A 17,977-nucleotide genomic window follows, 5' to 3' on the forward strand; every position below is an offset into this window, starting at 1 on the left:
CGCGGATGCAAGATGGCGCGTGCGTATATATAATTGGCAATTCGGCAGTCGGCAATTGGCACACGCGTGTGCAGTCGTGCAGACTGCAGTGTGCAGTGTGCAGTTGTCAGTAGTAGTAGCAGAGTGATCGTCGTCGTCGTCGTCGTCGTGGAGGGTAGGTTGTAGGTTGCGTGTGTTGTTCTGTCCTTATCTCTTTCTTCCCCCCGCCCCGTTTATCTCTCGGTGCCTCTCTCACTTACTCCCTCTCTCCGTTTATCTATCTCCCTTTCCTTGCATCCTACGATCCTACTCTCTACCTCCACCCCTTCTCTCTGTTGTTGCCAGCTAACGGTGGAGCGAAGTAGTGGTAGTGGAAGCAAGTGGAGTGGAAGTGGGCTGGCCGCCCGCGCGTACATATACGAGCATTATGCGGTTGCAGGCATTTCTGTACGGCTGTACTTTGTGTTGCGCGAGGACCGAGGCTGAGGAGTGCACGCGCAGTGCGTCATCCGAGGTGTGCGACGTGCGACGTGCGACGTGCGCGCGCGTGTGAACTCGACCGTGCCCCGTGCCGCGGACAGCGATACCTTCGATTCGCCTCCTCTCTCCCGCCGTCGTCGAAGGTCCGCAGCCAAAATGAAGTGCGCCACGTTCACTGCCGTAGCGTTATTTCTCGGTACGTGTGGACGTACTTCGTCCATGGCAGTCATATTCTCACGTTTCACGGATTTATTTATTTATTTATTTATTTATTTATTTTTATGTCCGAATCTCGCTTGGCTACAACGGCGCGATCTTACAACCCATCGCAGTCTCAACTAGAATCGGCGCCGATCAGCAGATAAGACATTTTTTCAGCCCTCATCACTGTCGTCTTATCTTCTTCTCGGCTAATATTCATTACGTTCTGTTCTAGTTTAGATTAGCTTTAATCTCGATTTAACTTATCTCACTTTTTATCTTTTTCTACGTCGCAAAATTAGGAGAAGACAAAAACTAAATTAAATCGAGATTAAAATATTACGTTGCATTGATAAAAATGAATATAATACATACGTGTATGTTCGATTAGATACAGATATAGGTACGTGGTACACGGTACACGGTACATATAGAATATCTCTCTCGCATAATCTTGAGAATGTATTTGGCGGAATGAACGTTCCGTGCCTTTGAAATTTAACGGGATATTATCGCCGAGTTAGATCGATGGTTTTGGATGGCGCGACAGTTTTAGCGAAAGATTCGTTTAGACGGTCTAAGAAAGTCGCTCGAAGGGTACGTAGTGGCATAGAAACGATAAACCGAGAAAGTCACAACCGCATCAATCGGAAACACGGATAAACGTCGTCCGGGAACGTGTTATAGGAAAGTACGCGAGGAAGTCCACGTAGGTGTCCAAATGCTTTCTTGACGTATGCCGCGTGGAAAATAAAAGATATATACCATTTTGTTGGGTATACCATTTGCACGAGAGACACTTGAAAATTATTTTAAAACTGCGCCGTTCTTACCGTTGATCGAAGAACGGGAAATTCACCGGAAACGAGCGTAACGTTTAAATTCTTGTAATATTACAAGCCTGTGATATCCCGTACGTTGTGTCCGCTTTTTACTTAAAATGTTTCTCTCGATAATATATAATACGCAAAGTAATCTGTATAGACAAACTGTAGGGTATCGAGAAACTTGGAAAGAACGTCGGTAGGTAGTTTATCCGCGGCGTTGACGCTCCAACGTGCGCGAATGCGATATATAGGGTAGATGCTCTTATTTAAGTTCCTTTATCAAGGCGAACTGCGAAGGGATGATGATGCTCGCGCCGCGAAAAGACGATGATGTCGATAGTATCGTTTTTCCGTCGGTTTATATATAGATCGGATGTCAGAAGTCACGCGCGTTGTATGCCGTGCTGTAAATATGATTAGGCGAGGCGAAAGAAAATTTTCTGAAACACTAAAATCGGACCGTGTAAATTCAAATATCTTATTCTTGGATGACTTGCGTATACTTGGGCAGATTATGCGTACGAGCAACCAACGTGCGCTGTCCCGAAATGTTTCGAAGACGGACCGCCGTTATCATAATTTTTAATTACTAATTATATGCCGGTCACACACGGCGTACGGTCGTATTACGTTCAGCTCGGTTCAGCTATTCGGCTGTTAGCTGAATACGAACGTGTCGGCCTTGATCGAAAAGTCACCCTTGGGATTGATCGGATACGTCGGCTAGAACGTGATCTCTTTGAAATAAGAAGTACGTGATTTAGAAATTATAGATAATTTTCGAGATATGGAACGACGAATGGATACTCGTCGTCATTTTATACTCGATTAGTTACTCCTACGTCGAAATAACGGCGTTTGTCGAAGGATGCGGATAGTAATTTTCATATATTCGAATGTATCGCGCGTGCGAAAATTATGGCCGACTTCACAGCCTGTCGCGGCGCGGGTAAATGAAAATAAATCAAACGAGACCCTCGTCGCGTGGCTCGTTAAGTTATTTAGCCAACGTGTTTTCAAAACTTATCTCTTCTTCCATCAGATCCGTCGTTGGTTCGCGATAACGTTTGATCGTTGATCGGCAAGTTTTTAATACAGTGTTCAACGCACTTTGCTCCATGATTGCGCATTTAAATGTGATGCTCGAACCTTGTTGTTATATCAGCGAACATCGGGCTCTCGTTATATTCGACGTCGCCAACTATATTAATAATCAGGTTGCAATAATTATTATCATCCGTCAAGTTAGAGAGTCTGACATTTTATTAAATCTCCGTCGACTTTTCCGTTAAATATCGTAAATTTTTAAAATTAGGCGTGTAAGAAACGGAATCTGGGTAAATATTTTATCAAATGGAACGATCGTTTTTTTTTTCAACGCGATAAGCAATTCCTCGTCAAGTTTTGCCTTTCGTTCTCCGGTCTCTTGAATTTCCGTCATCGGGATTGTGCGTTAGCGTGCGTGCATTGCAAGCTCTGAACCGTTTGTGCTTCGCGCGCGACTTCCCGTCGTCGGGCAAGGACTTGCCGCGCGCGAAACGAAACGCCAACGCGCGCAAAAAGGAAGTTTGGTCCGCGTGTGAGCTTTACGATCGTCGTTCGACTATAAATCAATGCAGATTTACCGCCATTCATTTTTTTGTTATTAAAATGTAAGCCTTTGTCGGTTTAGCGCGGAAGACGAAGTCGTTGAATGCGAAATTTTGGTGAACGTGCGAAGAGGAGTCGAAATATGAACGATTTGTCGTCGTCAGCGGATCCATACGTCCTCCAGAAAATTAACGATCCCGTGAAATGAAAATAAATAAATGTGAAACGAGTGTTGGATCGCCCTGCAAATAGTATAGAAGACGCTTGTCGACGTAACGCGTCGTACAATTTTGCTGAACGTAACACGATTGTGTTATTCTGACGGATATATATATATATTCACAGAAACTCCACGTATGTTTGAGAATCGCTGACGAAGATTACGCAATGCGCGTTTCTGTTTCGCGTTTTCCGTTTAGAGGCACGATAGTTCTGACGTAAATAAATTTGAAACAAGATAAGAGAAAACTTTGCTTTGTCTTCGATCTAAAAAGATTCCCTGATCTATCACGTGCCACATCAAAATCTAGTACACTGCGGATGATAACTGGAAAATCTGGAGATATGTGACGTGCAGCTACCTAGTTACTATCTTGTAGCAAATGTAGACCAATCGAATATATATATATATATAAAAATACGTCTCTCTTTTTTTTTTCTCTAGCGATGACTCACGTTTAGACACATCTTTGTCCGCTTTCAAAACTTGGCTTCGTATTCCCCAGCTGATATAGTTGATAATACCGTATTACTCATCGTGGCGAGATCTGAGATCTGACGATGAGAGATCTGCTTTACACGACGGCGATGAAAAGAGAAACAGCAGCGGCTTCCTCGCGATGTATCGTCGATACGAAACGTCGAACATCGACGGATCAAAATATACTCGGCAAAAATTGAAAGAGACGTTCAAGGTCGGGATGATGGTTGGGCAGTGTTCTCCATCGCGGAACTTTTCCTGCGCGCGAAAAATGCAACGAGTTAGAAAGATAAAACGAGACCACTCATTGAAGGCTGAGTACGACGGATACAAAGTCCGCGTAGATTATGCATTTTGACCTCGCGCGGCCACGAGGAAGCTTCGCAAGGAAGCGTGCTCCGAACAAAGATCTCTCGAGCAGCCTCGCTGTCGTCGTCGGAACGATCCGATATAACTTAAAAGGGATAAAATTTATTAATCGTGAAGAATTCGGAGATAAAATTTAGAGAAGTCTGCCCGCTCGTTTTCAATCTTACGTTACTCGCGTGGGATTGATAATATCATATATGTATCTTTTAAAAGACGCGAGTGCAAAAGTTCTTCTTTGTGAAATTGTGAAATAATTTATGCAGACGTCGATCGATAAAAAAATTTTACCGAATTTAAATTTCTAAGGCCGAAGTACTTGTGCTTTACCCTCCACGAGTAACGTAGGATTAAAAAAAATTAAAAATATACCGACGCGGATTTTTAATATTGAAGCTTGAAAACGGTAGATGTATAACAATGGCTTGATATCTCACTCTTACATTTAATGAATAGTTATTTGTAATGAATAATTATTATGTGATTAACTACAAGCGCGTGACTGCGGTGAAAAATAAAACGTGTCCTGTGTTTTTTCCTCTTTATTTTACTAGCGTATACTTTTGCAGATCGCATCGTACATCTACGGAATAAGTGTCACGCCTGTAAATTACGATAAAATTACAACAACAAAAAATTGCTCCGCTCGAAAGAATGCGAGATGATTGCGAACAAAATATCAGAAAAACATCACGCGGCAAACGTGATACGTGCATATTGCTATGTAGTTTTAAATGCAAATCAACTTCAAAACTATAAACAATAACACTATCAAGTATTTCATATCAGAGTCGTCGTGTAATCGCGGGTAATCCCAACGGAAAAACGTGACGATATAATGCTGCAATATGAAAGAAAAATATTCTTCGATGAATTTTATTTCTGAAATTGATATCGTTTCCTCGTTTCAGGTATCATTGGATGTACGCATTCGCGAGAGAAAGAGAATTTACCATCTGCCGACGAGGTTCTGCAACAAGTCAGCAACGTGGTGGGCGACGTCCCAGAATTGAAGAACGTCGACACATCGGCGCTACCCTCCGTCGAAGACGCGAAAAATCTGTTTAAGGAGAAGTGTACAAAAAACGGCGGTCCAAAAGCATTCGAGGATGCTCATCGCGCGCAAATTGAAATGGGACATTGTTTTCGGTCGCTCATCAACATTACGGAACTCCAGGCGGAGATGGAAAAGTACAAGCCGACCGGCGATTTGGATATCGTCTTCAAGAACTACTGCGGCAAGCGCGCCACTCTGCGAGCTTGCGTGAGCAATTTCACGCAGACGGTGGAACAGTGTCTGGACGAGAAGGAGAGGGAGAACAAGAAAATAGTGCTGAACATAACCGACTCGCTGCTCGAGTTTATTTGCTTTAAGGAAGGAGATCGAATCGCCCGTATGTGACGCGATGGTTTTATTTACGTTTTATTACGTTTGTAACAATAATATCAAATTCCATAGACATCTGTAAGAAACGTTTGAGGAACATTTCTAAAATCAGAGAGTCTTGAAAAAAAGTTATACTTTTCGAATAAACTTTATAAAGATTTTTCTGGAGGTATCTTTTAGACGCTTCTCGTGGCATTAATATGGCTAACGTTCCCATCAGTTTGAGTTACATCACCCAATTTTTGCAGTTTTCATCTCAGCTGGAGGACCGGAATGCTTCCAATCGAAGCAGCAAGCGATTCAGGATTGTGCCAACCGTACATACGGTGGTTACGTACCGAGAACTGATCCAACTACGAATGGTTTAGTGGGACTAGAGAGTCTGCCGTCACTGACTTTTGGTATCAAAGAATGCAGGTGAGCCGCGCTCCAAGTTTACGAGTTTGTTCCTTTCCCCGATATTCCTGCCACGTTGAACATTTATATTCAAAATCTTGCACATTTGACGAGATATGAAGTTCAACCCAGTTAATATTGGTATTTTACCACCGTCTTCTCTACGGGATGGAAAAACTTATATATTTGCTCGATATACACCGCGCGCAGGGACATGACCGTACTCCAAAGCTGCGTTGTGGCGGAGTTGGAAAAGTGCTCGGATCCCACGCCTGCAAATATTATGGATTCTATATTTAATTTCGTGAGGAGAGCGACGCCGTGCGAGAATTTACTCAACGCGGCACAAAGCGCTGCTGCTACCGGCACACAGTCTGGATCTAGCGCTTCGCATATGGGCGCTCTTTCAACCATAGCGCGTCTATCTATCGTTTTGTCTCTCGTAACGAGCTACAGTGGCTTTATCAGTAGCTATTACAATGTAAACGCATTATAAAAACAATGTTCAAAATACCTGAAGATACGGTGAACAGATATAATATGAAAGTTTGTATGTAGCCCTGGATAAACGATATATATTATGCTTTTCATTTTTATGCTTTTTTTTCTACGTGTACAAGTGTTTCTTATTCTTTTACAAAACTAGGTTTAATTTGAGGTCTTTTTCTCGCATAGACATACTTTCTCTTATTTCGAAAGTAATATAATTTACGTTGTTCAATACTTAATGTAATTAATTTAATATGCAAGTATTCAAGTTATATTCCCCGATAGGACGCGTGCGCAAATGTACTATACGTGCCGCGCTCAACTGAGAGGACGTTCGCAATACGTGCACCAAAATGATGACGTCGTAACACTGCTGTTTTACTGAAATATTATTTAGAAATAAATCGTGCAAATATTTATCAATATTTGCACAATAATCTAACGTTCTACAAGTATCGTTACAAATATATCGAGACGCGTGCGGCATTTCAAATTTTATCCAGATTTTGTAAAATAATTTTGTAAATCTTTTCCCATCGGGATTGAATACTGGTTTATTTTTATATCGGTATACGCACGAGAAATCTAAGAAGTTGGAAATTTAGATATTTGACTCAAAAATATCAAAAACGGTTTACACGTAGGCCCTTTCCTTTAACGGCTACTCAAATCAAAGTTATATAACAAATATGAATATATTGCTATATATTTTATATGTCCACGTTTATTATACATAAGAATACTTTTATTTATGCGGTTATATTTATGTAACTACTTACACCTGTTACTTGCTACATTATGCAAGTAAAACGTGTAACAAGTGAAGTAATAATTTTGATTGAAAAAAAAATAAAATATATTTTACATTATATCTGATGAATCGTATTACTATAGTATCACGTTTACGCGAATACATTTTTTGTACATGTTCCAAAAACCTTAGATAAGATTTTAGGTAACTTTGCGTTTTACAACGAAGACATCTTTGTTTCAATAAATTCAGATTTTTATTACACGTATAGATTTTTTTAGAGAACACGTTAATTCTCCGGGAAAGAAACACAGTGGTACATTTTACAAATTAACAACGTGTGACGTTAGGTCGTAAAAAGCTTTTACTACTTTGTACGGTCGAAGAATAAAGCATCAGTATTGCTCGTAAAGCAGTTTAGAATTAACAAACTCGCACGACATTTTTACCGATTTAAGATGCAAACACGTGGACGTCACGCGTTCGCGTACCATAGAAATACAAATGCGATATAAGTTACGGCAAATGTATCTTAACGCATAGTTTAAGTACCAAAGTGTTTGTATTTACTTTGTTAAGGCAGTGTATTTAATAAACTCAGCACCTTCTCTTTACAACCAAGCTGTCGTGACTGTTAACAGATGTTGGAACATTTATGATTTTTCCATATATTCAAAAGATCTTTATTTTAATTTTTATATGTCATTAACGTTTCTGAAAAAAAGATGCTTCCTCTCTATTTAAAATCTAATTATTTAAGTCTTCAAGACGGTAACGGTATAAGGACACGTTTCAATATCGTTGACTCTCGTCAATTTTATTTCACGTCCACATATATTGTGCGCGAGTAGTCGCTAAGGTTAACAGATTGAAAATCCCGCGCCGATGGCCGCGCGCGCGCACATTGGATCGCTCGCGAATCTGCGCCATCTGCGCGGGCTTGACGAAGCGTAACGAAAATCGTGAGCTCCGATTGGCTCTCGCGCGCACGCCGCGAGGGGGCGGATGATCGAGAATGTTCGTGCATGTTCGGCCGTTCGGCGGGGCCAGCGCCAGGGAGACGGGGAGACCGAGGGAGAGACGGACGGCCAGTGCACTTGAGAAGGCCATCGTAGGCTGTCTCGACGTGTATGTTCTGAACGCTCCGCAACATGTTAATAAGTTTTCGTCTGCCCCCAACGAAAAATTCACGTGGCGTATTCGGTATACGAAAGAAAGACATTAGTTCGAGACATTTACCCTCTTGATCGAGTCTTTTACCTAGTACCACGTGTGCGATAAGGAGGCTGTGGAACGATGCCAGGCAAAGGGGGCAGAAGAGGAAAGTACGGTAAGCACTGCTCGCCACTCACCACTGACTATGGCTCATCTTCGCCGAGCCGAGTATAACGTATAACGTATAACGTCGTTATATCTCGTCCTGAGTCGTCCTCCCTTCGCTTCTCGCGTCCGAACCGAACCGAACGGAAGAAAAGGATGAGGAGAGCCTACGATCTGGCGAGAAACGCGCACGTGACGCGCTCGACATTATTAAATTATCGATTCGCGCCTCCGCCCGTCCGTTCCGAGTTCCGAATGATTCACATATCCGGAATGGAAGTCTTATTTATTTCGTCGACTTACGTCACGGCGCGACGCCTCGTCTTGCCCGCTTTGTCTTGACAAACACCTTTCTTTGCCCCCCGTTTTCGCGTGTTTTTCTCATCGCGACTCGCGGCTCGCGGCTCGCGGCTCGCGGCCCTCTTTGGCGCGCGAAAACGCGAGCGGGCTCCATGCTCCATCGAGACCATGGCGGACGCGATATTCCCATGTGACTTTCACGCCTCTGAGCCTCTGACACGGCCCTGACAGCCCGGACGAACCAAGTCCACCTTCGGGAACTTCGAAAGGCAAGGGCATTCGCGCTCGCGCGGTTGAAAAAATATTGCGCAATTTCCGTAAGAGGTTATAAGAGATATCGCACAGAGAGCCACGAGGCGTGACGAGATACGCGAATCATACGTGCGTCACGATACGTGGTTGCGCACGTTTTCGATGGTAACGACGATATACGTACTAGCGAGTACCGGGATGTGCGGGATGATCGATCATACGAGACCGAGAGACGTACATATTCTACGTGACTCGCGCGATCGCGCGATTGCGATATATGTGGGAGGTTTTTTGCCTTTGTCTTTTTTGCGCTCGAAACAAAAGTTTTCTCGCCCCTTTCTTTATTCTCGCAGGACGCAGTCTCGCGTCTCGCTTCTCGCTTCTCGCTTTATTTTTAGCAATCCATGGTACGCGGTAGCAAAAATGGATTGTCGCCTTGTTCAAGCTTAATGACGTTTTATCCGATGTTTGTCCTATCGCGACCTGATGAATATTCGACTTAACTAGCGCGCGCAAAAAAAAAGATTCTTTTCTTTGCCCCGCCAGGACTCGGCTGAAACCAGAAACCACGGATTTTTATTATTCCCGTATTGCGCGTTTGTCGCGGATGAGTCGCGGCTTTTTAACTTTTTTTTTTGTTTGCTTCTCCGTCGACGACCCGGCGATAGCTACAATCTTCTTCCACTTCGATAAAACTGGTCGGCAACTGAAAAATTATGCGCATTACCGAACGCGCTAACGAAACAGGTACGGTGGTACGTACAGATTTCACATTATGTAACGTTGTGACGTTCACTTTCAGCAGCTGTTATTATTTTCCTCAACTTGGGATTACATTGCTTTCCAACTGACGTAAGATTTTCAAACTTCGAACCTTTGTTTATCGATTATTGGCGGAGATGAGCTATTATCGAATCGCTTTCGACCGATTTCTGAGAACGTTCCTCGTTTCTCTTAACGACTCAAGAATATTAAATGGTTGTCGCGTATTAACGACGACGCGCGAAGATCGTATAACTCCATACGCGGCATCTTACCGACGAGTTGCCAGTTGCCACGCGTATTTCGCATCTCGACTCACGGGTATAGCGAGTAAAATAAAGAAATGTGTGCGCGTGTGCGCGTGCACGCGTAGCATACCCAGAAGACCACGCATAAAGGTCTGTATGAACGTATGATCCGCGTTCTGCCGACAGGTGGAAAAAGAGCTGAGTTTACATCCGATGAGGATTCGATCAACAACGATGCGTGTAGCGAGACCAGCGGCCAATCCGACAACCGTAGCGTGCTGGAGGACGCGAACGACAACGAGGTGGACGAGCTCGCGCAGCAGGAGGCGTTCGAGGAGAAGCTGAAGGAGGCGATCGACGGTCTGACGCAGAAGAGCGCGAAGGGCCGAACTATCTGCTTCAACGGCATCGAGAAAATTTTCGCCGTCAAGTACATCCCCGATTTCGTCGAGGACAGAAAAATGACCATTGCGGATGCCACGGAGCGCGGCCTGAAGAAGGGACGTGGCGACGAGCGATCGACGGCGGCCAGATTGAGCACCCTGCTGTGCGTCCAGTTGGGCGCCTTCGAGAGCGCCGAGACGGTCTGCAGAGATCTAAAGTCGACTCTTACCTTCGTCGCTAACGACAACGCAGCTTCTGTCCACGCACGCGCCGAGGTACGCAGCGATTTCGCGCGCATATAGCGAAGAGTGATAAAAAGATGCTTGCGTAGAGCCTAGGTCAATCGTGTTCGATCGATATTTTTGGCGATTCGTCTCACATTTTGTAGGATTCGTTAATGGCAGACTTTTTTATATTGATAAAATGATTCCAGTGTTGCTGGGCGTTGGCCATGAATCAATTCTTATCGAGCAACGATGTGACCGACACCATGGAAATTGCACGGTTACTGTCGTCTATCTTTTCGGGCTCCTATTTGAAAGGAAACGGCGCGCGCGCCAACATATCCACGGATGTGGCGGCGCTCCACGTGGCAGCTATCTCATCGTGGACCCTGCTTCTGACAGTCGTGAATTCCGCGGATATCCACGCGTTGCTCGCGAGCGGCAGAACGAACAGTTACATGCCGTAAGTCGTCGATCGTCGAAACGTATCGGGAGCCGGCCGGCACGGTTGTCAAAAACGACGATAAACGAGCGAAACGTTCTCTTTCAGTTCGCTCGATCGATTGCGCGAATTGCTGGAATCGCCACATCTCGACGTACGCTTGTCAGCCGGCGAGGCGCTGGCGGTGATATTCGAACTCGGTCGCGATTTCTCCCGCGACTACGAGCAGACGTGGGCGCTCGACCTGGTCGAAATTCTCAAGGAACTCGCCACGGATTCCAACAAGTACCGCGCTAAGAAAGATCGCAAACAGCAACGCGCTAATTTTAGAGATATTCTGCGTTATATCGAGGTAAGTTATATATCGCGCCGTTTACTCGAACGATATGTTTGTCCGTTTTAAAATCGAAACTCGATGACCGCCGATGCCGAGATAAATTAAGGAGACGCTACGCGATCCGTTTTACTTCCAGGAAGACATCGTTCCAGAGATGCACGTGAGATTCGGCCAGGAAACTCTGTATTTAGAGGGATGGTGCGCGAGGACTCAGTACAATGCTTGCTGCCGGCTGTTAGGACCCGGTATCAATATCCATCTTGCTGAAAATCAACTCTTGCGCGAGATCTTTCACCTTGGCGACAAAGTTCTACCTCCACCGATCGCGATCAAAACGAGTAAATTAGAGAGAGTAAGTATCCAGTAAAAGCCGTCATTCGTTTTAAGTAATAACGCTAAATATTATTTCCTCCCTTTTCGACTTGTAGACATTGATGAACGCGGCCGCGTTCAAGGCGCGCACCATTCAGCGCAATAAGAATCGCGACAAACGATCTGCAGCTATGGCCCCGTAATCACACTTCTATTCCTATGCTGGTTGTCTCATTTTAGTGTAATGCAAGTATATCTGATTTTTTTTCTTTTTCTTTTTTTTTCAACTTATTGTAGCTACATTCAACAGCGTAAACGCGCTGTTTCTTAATCAATTTTCAAGTCGAAATTGTACGGATATTCCATATGATGTACGCTCTTTCTTCTTGCATAAATTACGTCGGTGTAAACGTGTGATTTATGTCGTCGCTTTAACGGCTATATATTTATTTAGTGATATTTAATAAAGTCTACGTGTGTATATACGAGTCGAAATATGTGTATATACACGCGTAATGCTGGTAACGATGATTGCATTTCACATAAATTATTTCAGTACGTGTATCGAGTGTTTTTATCAACTCGATCGCGCGATCATATCGAATCGGTGATATCTTTTGAACTGTTATCGTTGTTGTTTTTCTCTTAGATATGTATATTATACGTATGTTGATTTTGTAACGAACGTGCGCGTTTTACGTGCTATAGATTGAATTACGACGTCTGGTTTAAAAATGGATTATAATATGCAAACTCTGATGGAATTATTTCGTATACAACAGTTAACGCATAGACGAGATGTACGAAATATTTATTAGCATTGTACATAATTATATGTAAGTTGTGTAATGACGTATTAAACTAGAACGTAGATTATATAAAGATAAACGTCATCGTAAACGTACCCGTTTTATTATTACATCTTTCTCTTTAGAGAACAGTCCAACAAACGTCTAACAACGCCCTTTATCTTCGGCGGTTAACAATGTCGATCACAGTCATGTACGACAATCACAAAATCATGTAACGATACCTTTTTAATTAAGTACATTTCAATCTCTTTCGCGATATCCGCGATAACACGTTTTACAATCACGATTACAATACAGTGGTACCATAAAAATAACAGTTGCGCGTACGTACAGGATTTACCACTGATATTAAGCGTACGGTCATGGCAACCGATCTACAGCCTCATTTCATATTATATATAAATATAATAAATTAATATATAATTATATAAAAAGATTTCACGGAACTAAAAAATATAGGCAACGTCTCGTTTGCATATGTTACGGCAAAAACAAAATTTACTACGCGTATACTCATTAGTAAATATATTTACTTACTCCAAGTTTCATTAATCTAATGAAATATGGTTTTTATTTATGGCCAAATTAAAATGATACTACGACGCGTGTGTATTTTTGCTACATTAGAATAGCACGTACATATATTTATCGGTAAAAATATCAATGTATGTTTCAGTATCGTTATTGATTTAATATGTAACGTGACTAGAGAGAGGAGAGGAGAGTAAATGTATACACGTACCGATTTTGTTTTTACCGCAACACATAAAATCGCTTCACAAGCGGCTTATATGTGCAACGTGACTATTTGCGTCTTAAATTCTTTCTCAGACAGCATATGCCATCGATAGCCCAATATTCTGGACACTTCCCTTTCCGTGTTCTCGTAACTACGGCTATTTACCTTGATCCATCGATAATACTCGGATGAGCTATCCAGAGCTTCCGACCAGGCTCTATCAAATCTCTTCAGGACTACGTTTCGCCGAACGTACAAACAGCGTAAGCATTTAGCGGTAGAGACAATCTCTAAAATCGTAGCGGTCGATATTTTATCTCGGATCATCTGTGGAAGAAGTGTTATTCGTACACTATATCGCAAATCGATAGGAACTTGCGGATTATGATTTATGATGGAACAGAGCAGCGTCTTTTCTAATTTTTTTTTTTTTTTTTTTTTTTTTTGTTATCGTTATATCAGGCGTCCAGAAGCTAAATAGTTAACGACTTGGTAACATCGTGCGTAGATAAAATTGTCAATATCTAAATGAATTTCGCAGATTTAGGATTGTATCGAGTTAGAGTTCTCCGAATGGTTCACATCTCATACACAGCTATTCGCGTAACCGTTCGTCTAAATGTAGAAAGAAGAACATTTCTACATTTTGGAATACATTACGATGAAAAAGACAAAAGTTTTGTAGAACATTTAACATTCTGACTATTTAGCACGGCGCAACATCGGGATAAGTAAGCCTACGATAGTTAGGAGGAACTTACACTCACACAATCAATGGCAAGAAAGACTTTCATAACGCGTAAAGGTACGAACGCATGCCAGCATGTCGTAAAGTCGCGTTGTTAACATCAGTGTTTTAGGAAAGCTATGTCACAAGCTTTTTGGATTCAAATACAAAATGCTACCAGTGTATGCAGATTCGGGCACATTCGGCAGAACTGCACCAACGGCTCGTCCAATCTCTTAGCGAAGCTCCTGTGCAGATAGTATCTCGTTACTCCCTTGAAAGCGTACACCCGTATCGTCGACTCGAAGAACGTTCCGTGGAACACCATGGACGGCGAAACCTGCGCGGAGCATTAGTGGGATGAAGAATTTTCGAATTTTTGCTCTCCGATATAAAAATGCATATTATCTCGCTAACTTGAGTATTCGGATTATCCAATACTATACTATGACACGGTACGACACTGTGTTCCAATAAATCGATAGGCAAAAGGATATCCGTGGCTTTACGACTCTCTATCTCAAAGTGTACTTTTAAATAGGGATTGTTCGCTTTCATCTTGATCCAAGACGATCTTTTTGGCTGAAATAAAAAGCTGAATGAATATATCTGTCGATGCAAGAGGATCAATGCGCGGTGTATGTACTAGAGTACGGAATTATACGTATACCAATCTTATGGCAGTGTCTTTTGGACTATATCGATTTTGCAGGATATGAAGGTGCCTTAATTTTGTGTAACCTATCAGCTCTATTACATCCTCGTGCAAATTTTGGGGACTAATAACTAAAACCTGCAAGTATTTTAAATGGAATATCAAGAATATTGATCTACCAACCGAACACTCGCAATCGGTATACATACTCGACGTACTTACGTTTAAGTTAACGAATACTCCTACGTGTAACAACGGACAATAGTAACGCGTGGCGTTTATCAATATCAATTTCGACAAGGTCTGGGTACAGTTCGTACAGATATCGTCCATCAAGTGTAACGCCTCGTTGCTCTCGAGCATCAGATCTATCAGCTCCAGGCATTTAAGATTCCGTAGGTTTCTCATGAGCCTCTTGAGAGCCTCGAGCAGTTTCCCACCCGTGCCGAAAACTCTGATTCGATCGGGATCGTCCCCGTTCGCCATGTTGCAGGGAAAGGTAAACTTGAGCCTGCGAATATAGGTACCCACGCCGGCAACGGACGCGTCGTCCGAGCCCTGCCGTTCGGCGTACCAGGATATCATGTTCATGAATTCGTAAAGATTGTAGAAATTCAGCATGGGCTCGAATACGAGCGCGCGGAAGTTCCTCCCGACTTTGTTCAAGCAGGTGGACGTTCTTATGTGATCCAGGACGTACTGCCAGCCGCTGTAGTAGTTGAACTTGCCCCGCGTGAGAGTGGCGTCCTCCAGGGTAAACGTGGACCATACGTTCCGCAGCTCGAAGGCGCGATACCACGCGCGGCACACCAGGGACGCATAGTAACGCTCGCGAATGCTCAGATACGAGAATATCTCCTCCAGTAGGATGTCGGGTATCCGATCCCAGGAGCTGTACTCCTTGCACAGCTCGTCCTCTTCCGTGTCCTCCTCGTCCAGATCTATACACACGGTTTGGCGGATAAGATTCGCTTTTATAAGAACCGTGCACCTTACTTGCGCCTATATCTACCGAGAGCAGTGCGCTATGCGTTTTATCGCCTTGTACCGATTTCCTATTTTTACACGTCTCTACCTTGAATGCCACGTATTTTTAGACGATATTAACGTCGATTACGGCGTAATCCTGATTCTTAATCGCGGGTTTTCGTACTCCGCACGCCGCGCCGGCATTCCCCACATACGTGCTCAAGTATTACGTCGAGACTCGAGAGGAAACTGGAAAGTTCCTGGCGCAACTCTATGCGGGAACGAAAGTCGTGTGTTTATACGCGACGGCACGAGCGAGCGGAGTACCGTAGACCTTCGAGATCGGTACGAAAGAAATTAGAGCAAGCGATCGAGATACCTGAAACGTAAATTCGCGTGGAGAATCGAGGGACATCCGGCTTTTCCGGGCCGCGAAATCGCGAGGTAGAAATGGCGGAACATCGATCGTTCTCGTTGATTGTTGATTTCTCTCGGGGGAGAGAGAGAGAGAGACCATCGTACGCTCAGTCGCTCACCTTTATCCTCTTCGTCGACGTTCCAGCAGCCCTTGCTCATTTTCAATCCAGTCGCTGCTCATCGGCGTTACATTGAAATAACGTATCTTCGCGACGGAGTATTTATACGCGATATTGCTAAAAATATACTGAAAAAACGGGAAGGGGCGCCCGCCGCGACTGCCGCGACCGCCGACCGACCGCGCATCGCCAGGATCCCGCGTTTCTCAATTCTCGATTCTCGCTCGTGCGAGTTCAGGGCTTCAGGGTGCGGAGTGCGGAGCGCGGAGTACTGCGGAGAAACGTCGCGGGAAGAGGAGCGCCGGCGACGATCTCCGCTTCGGCTTCGGCGAGTCGCGGCCAAAAGTCGGGCGGAAACACCCTCTCGACCCTCGACTCTCGACTCGACGAGGAGATCGTCTCCAAACCAAAAACGAATTTTCTTGCGCGCTACAACGGCGGAGGGAGTGGCGGGTGGCGGCAGCGGGAGGCGGGAGGAAGAGAGACGGAAAACTCGGAACTCGGAACTGCTCGGAACGTACGTCGTACGTCCCTAACCTACAACCTACGATTTTGCCAAGTGGTTCGTCACATCGTCACGTCGTCACAAGTAATAAAAAGCACAACTAACCTGAGCCCTGAGCCTATATTCGCTGCTGCAGAGAGAGATCTGTACTTCGCCTCGGGCTAAAACATAATGAACGTGATCGGCAAGTTGTGTCACGTAAGACGAACGCCGCGAGGTTACAGGTACGTGACGTGCGAAACACGTGTTTGTAAGAAACAAATGATTACTTCGCGCTAACGATTGTAAAACATCTCTCCGAGTGGGTTGCGTGACGTTGATTCTAAAAACTCGAATACCGATTAATCAATTTCAATAATCGTTCGATTAAAATAATTTTAAAACGATTGTTGAAACTGATTTACGTGCCAATAAAGTATACACATCGAAGAGGGGAGAGCAGCCGAAAAGCTTCTTTTCCACAATTTTTCACTTTTGCTTCTAATTTTGCTCGTAAGGCTCTTGCTCGTAAAGTCAGCTCAAATACACCTACAATTTTCGCAGGTATTTACACGTTACACGTATAATTGAAAATGCGTACGAAGGTCCTGGTAAAACCACCGTGACGTTCGTCAGCAAGGAGATCGGCACCCGACTTTTGGTATCTCGCTGCGACGAGGTAAGACTTACGTGCGGTTTATGTTTTACATTCGGGCAAACGCGTGCGTTAACTCCAAATTATGATTTCCTATTTTTTCAGATGGGATTCACGTTGAACACTGGCACGAAAGTGATAGGGCCAACGGTGCTCTTTCCCAGACACGCCGTCTGCTGGAACATTCGATCCGGCAAACATATAAATGACGCGTCACTTTCGTTATTCACCGTTCTCGAGCCAAAGCCCGATCTCTTGGTCATTGGATTGGACGATCGATATGATTTCGACTGTATAAAAAATCTCCGAAAACTCGTGAAGAAGCTCGATATCGCTACGGAAATAGTTTCCGTGTATAACGCGTGCACGGTATTCAATTTCGTCAACGAGGAGGGCAGATACGTCGTTGCGGCGTTGATACCGCGAAAAAAGCCCGAACGACCATTGAAACTGGCACAGGGTGAGTCCGTGGAACAAATAACCGAGTCTGCTGGTGCAAGATGAACGGTACAAAAATGGAAAGTGCGACGAAATGATAGAGAATACGTACATGTACGATGCACGTGTACGTCACGCGTCGAAAGGACTGTATTACGTCGTATAATAAAATTAATTTCTGTAAATCATACGCGAGATTACGATAAAATTTTAGA

General features: G+C 43.9%; 4 protein-coding genes across 10 annotated transcripts; 3 read left to right on the top strand and 1 right to left on the bottom strand.

The window, feature by feature from the left end:
• The first annotated feature begins 53 nt into the window (after positions 1 to 53).
• Positions 54 to 7,783, top strand: LOC143905603 (27 kDa hemolymph protein-like). 2 transcript variants are annotated; one of them, XM_077421126.1, is made up of 5 exons: positions 54 to 154; positions 419 to 655; positions 5,055 to 5,537; positions 5,779 to 5,947; positions 6,137 to 7,783. In XM_077421126.1, the coding sequence occupies exons 2-5, from the start codon at positions 616 to 618 to the stop codon at positions 6,420 to 6,422; spliced, it is 978 nt and encodes a 325-aa protein (XP_077277252.1). In that variant the 5' UTR covers positions 54 to 154; positions 419 to 615; the 3' UTR covers positions 6,423 to 7,783. The 2 variants fall into 2 exon arrangements, with proteins under 2 accessions (XP_077277252.1, XP_077277249.1); XM_077421123.1 differs by lacking the exon at positions 54 to 154 and having other exon boundaries at positions 361 to 655.
• Positions 7,784 to 8,245: 462 nt separating this feature from the next.
• On the top strand, positions 8,246 to 12,651 carry LOC143905556 (interferon-related developmental regulator 1-like). 2 transcript variants are annotated; one of them, XM_077421043.1, is made up of 6 exons: positions 8,246 to 8,496; positions 10,235 to 10,707; positions 10,866 to 11,119; positions 11,207 to 11,450; positions 11,572 to 11,787; positions 11,864 to 12,651. In XM_077421043.1, the coding sequence occupies exons 1-6, from the start codon at positions 8,463 to 8,465 to the stop codon at positions 11,948 to 11,950; spliced, it is 1,308 nt and encodes a 435-aa protein (XP_077277169.1). In that variant the 5' UTR covers positions 8,246 to 8,462; the 3' UTR covers positions 11,951 to 12,651. The 2 variants fall into 2 exon arrangements, with proteins under 2 accessions (XP_077277169.1, XP_077277179.1); XM_077421053.1 differs by lacking the exon at positions 8,246 to 8,496 and adding an exon at positions 9,644 to 9,785.
• LOC143905544 (uncharacterized) lies at positions 12,540 to 16,609 on the bottom strand. Of its 5 annotated transcripts, none has more exons than XM_077421020.1 (6): positions 16,186 to 16,606; positions 14,903 to 15,621; positions 14,696 to 14,818; positions 14,443 to 14,607; positions 14,204 to 14,365; positions 12,540 to 13,625 (listed from the first exon to the last, which is right to left on the bottom strand). In XM_077421020.1, exons 1-6 carry the CDS (start codon positions 16,223 to 16,225, stop codon positions 13,347 to 13,349), a joined length of 1,488 nt encoding a protein of 495 aa, XP_077277146.1. In that variant the 5' UTR covers positions 16,226 to 16,606; the 3' UTR covers positions 12,540 to 13,346. The 5 variants fall into 5 exon arrangements, 3 of the variants coding, with proteins under 3 accessions (XP_077277146.1, XP_077277156.1, XP_077277164.1); XR_013259229.1 differs by having other exon boundaries at positions 13,435 to 13,625; positions 14,066 to 14,365; positions 16,186 to 16,607; XR_013259227.1 differs by having other exon boundaries at positions 13,435 to 13,625; positions 14,060 to 14,365; positions 16,186 to 16,607.
• A 12-nt stretch (positions 16,610 to 16,621) lies between these two features.
• On the top strand, positions 16,622 to 17,950 carry LOC143905627 (NADH dehydrogenase [ubiquinone] 1 alpha subcomplex assembly factor 3). The gene is made up of 3 exons (XM_077421153.1): positions 16,622 to 16,914; positions 17,234 to 17,348; positions 17,430 to 17,950. Exons 1-3 carry the CDS (start codon positions 16,862 to 16,864, stop codon positions 17,826 to 17,828), a joined length of 567 nt encoding a protein of 188 aa, XP_077277279.1. The 5' UTR covers positions 16,622 to 16,861; the 3' UTR covers positions 17,829 to 17,950.
• Positions 17,951 to 17,977: the final 27 nt, after the last annotated feature.

This window comes from Temnothorax americanus, unplaced genomic scaffold (genome assembly GCF_048541705.1).
Source record: "Temnothorax americanus isolate GAGA-0224 unplaced genomic scaffold, ASM4854170v1 Scaffold11, whole genome shotgun sequence".
Classification (NCBI taxonomy): domain Eukaryota; kingdom Metazoa; phylum Arthropoda; class Insecta; order Hymenoptera; family Formicidae; genus Temnothorax; species Temnothorax americanus.

Bases quoted from the DNA above. Each gene is read 5' to 3' on its own strand.
- LOC143905544 (XM_077421020.1), bottom strand. From the start codon at position 16,225: ATGAGCAAGGGCTGCTGGAACGTCGACGAAGAGGATAAAG. The intron at 14,608-14,695 runs GTATACGTATAA...TTTTTATTTCAG, and splicing joins AAGACACTGCCATAAGATTG to CCAAAAAGATCGTCTTGGAT. The intron at 14,366-14,442 runs GTTAGCGAGATA...TGCTCCGCGCAG, and splicing joins TGGATAATCCGAATACTCAA to GTTTCGCCGTCCATGGTGTT.
- LOC143905627 (XM_077421153.1), top strand. From the start codon at position 16,862: ATGAACGTGATCGGCAAGTTGTGTCACGTAAGACGAACGCCGCGAGGT. The intron at 16,915-17,233 runs GTACGTGACGTG...CAATTTTCGCAG, and splicing joins CGAACGCCGCGAGGTTACAG to GTATTTACACGTTACACGTA. The intron at 17,349-17,429 runs GTAAGACTTACG...CTATTTTTTCAG, and splicing joins TGGTATCTCGCTGCGACGAG to ATGGGATTCACGTTGAACAC.
- LOC143905556 (XM_077421043.1), top strand. From the start codon at position 8,463: ATGCCAGGCAAAGGGGGCAGAAGAGGAAAGTACG. The intron at 10,708-10,865 runs GTACGCAGCGAT...AAATGATTCCAG, and splicing joins CTGTCCACGCACGCGCCGAG to TGTTGCTGGGCGTTGGCCAT. The intron at 11,451-11,571 runs GTAAGTTATATA...TTTTACTTCCAG, and splicing joins ATATTCTGCGTTATATCGAG to GAAGACATCGTTCCAGAGAT.
- LOC143905603 (XM_077421126.1), top strand. From the start codon at position 616: ATGAAGTGCGCCACGTTCACTGCCGTAGCGTTATTTCTCG. The intron at 656-5,054 runs GTACGTGTGGAC...TCCTCGTTTCAG, and splicing joins TGCCGTAGCGTTATTTCTCG to GTATCATTGGATGTACGCAT. The intron at 5,948-6,136 runs GTGAGCCGCGCT...CACCGCGCGCAG, and splicing joins TTTGGTATCAAAGAATGCAG to GGACATGACCGTACTCCAAA.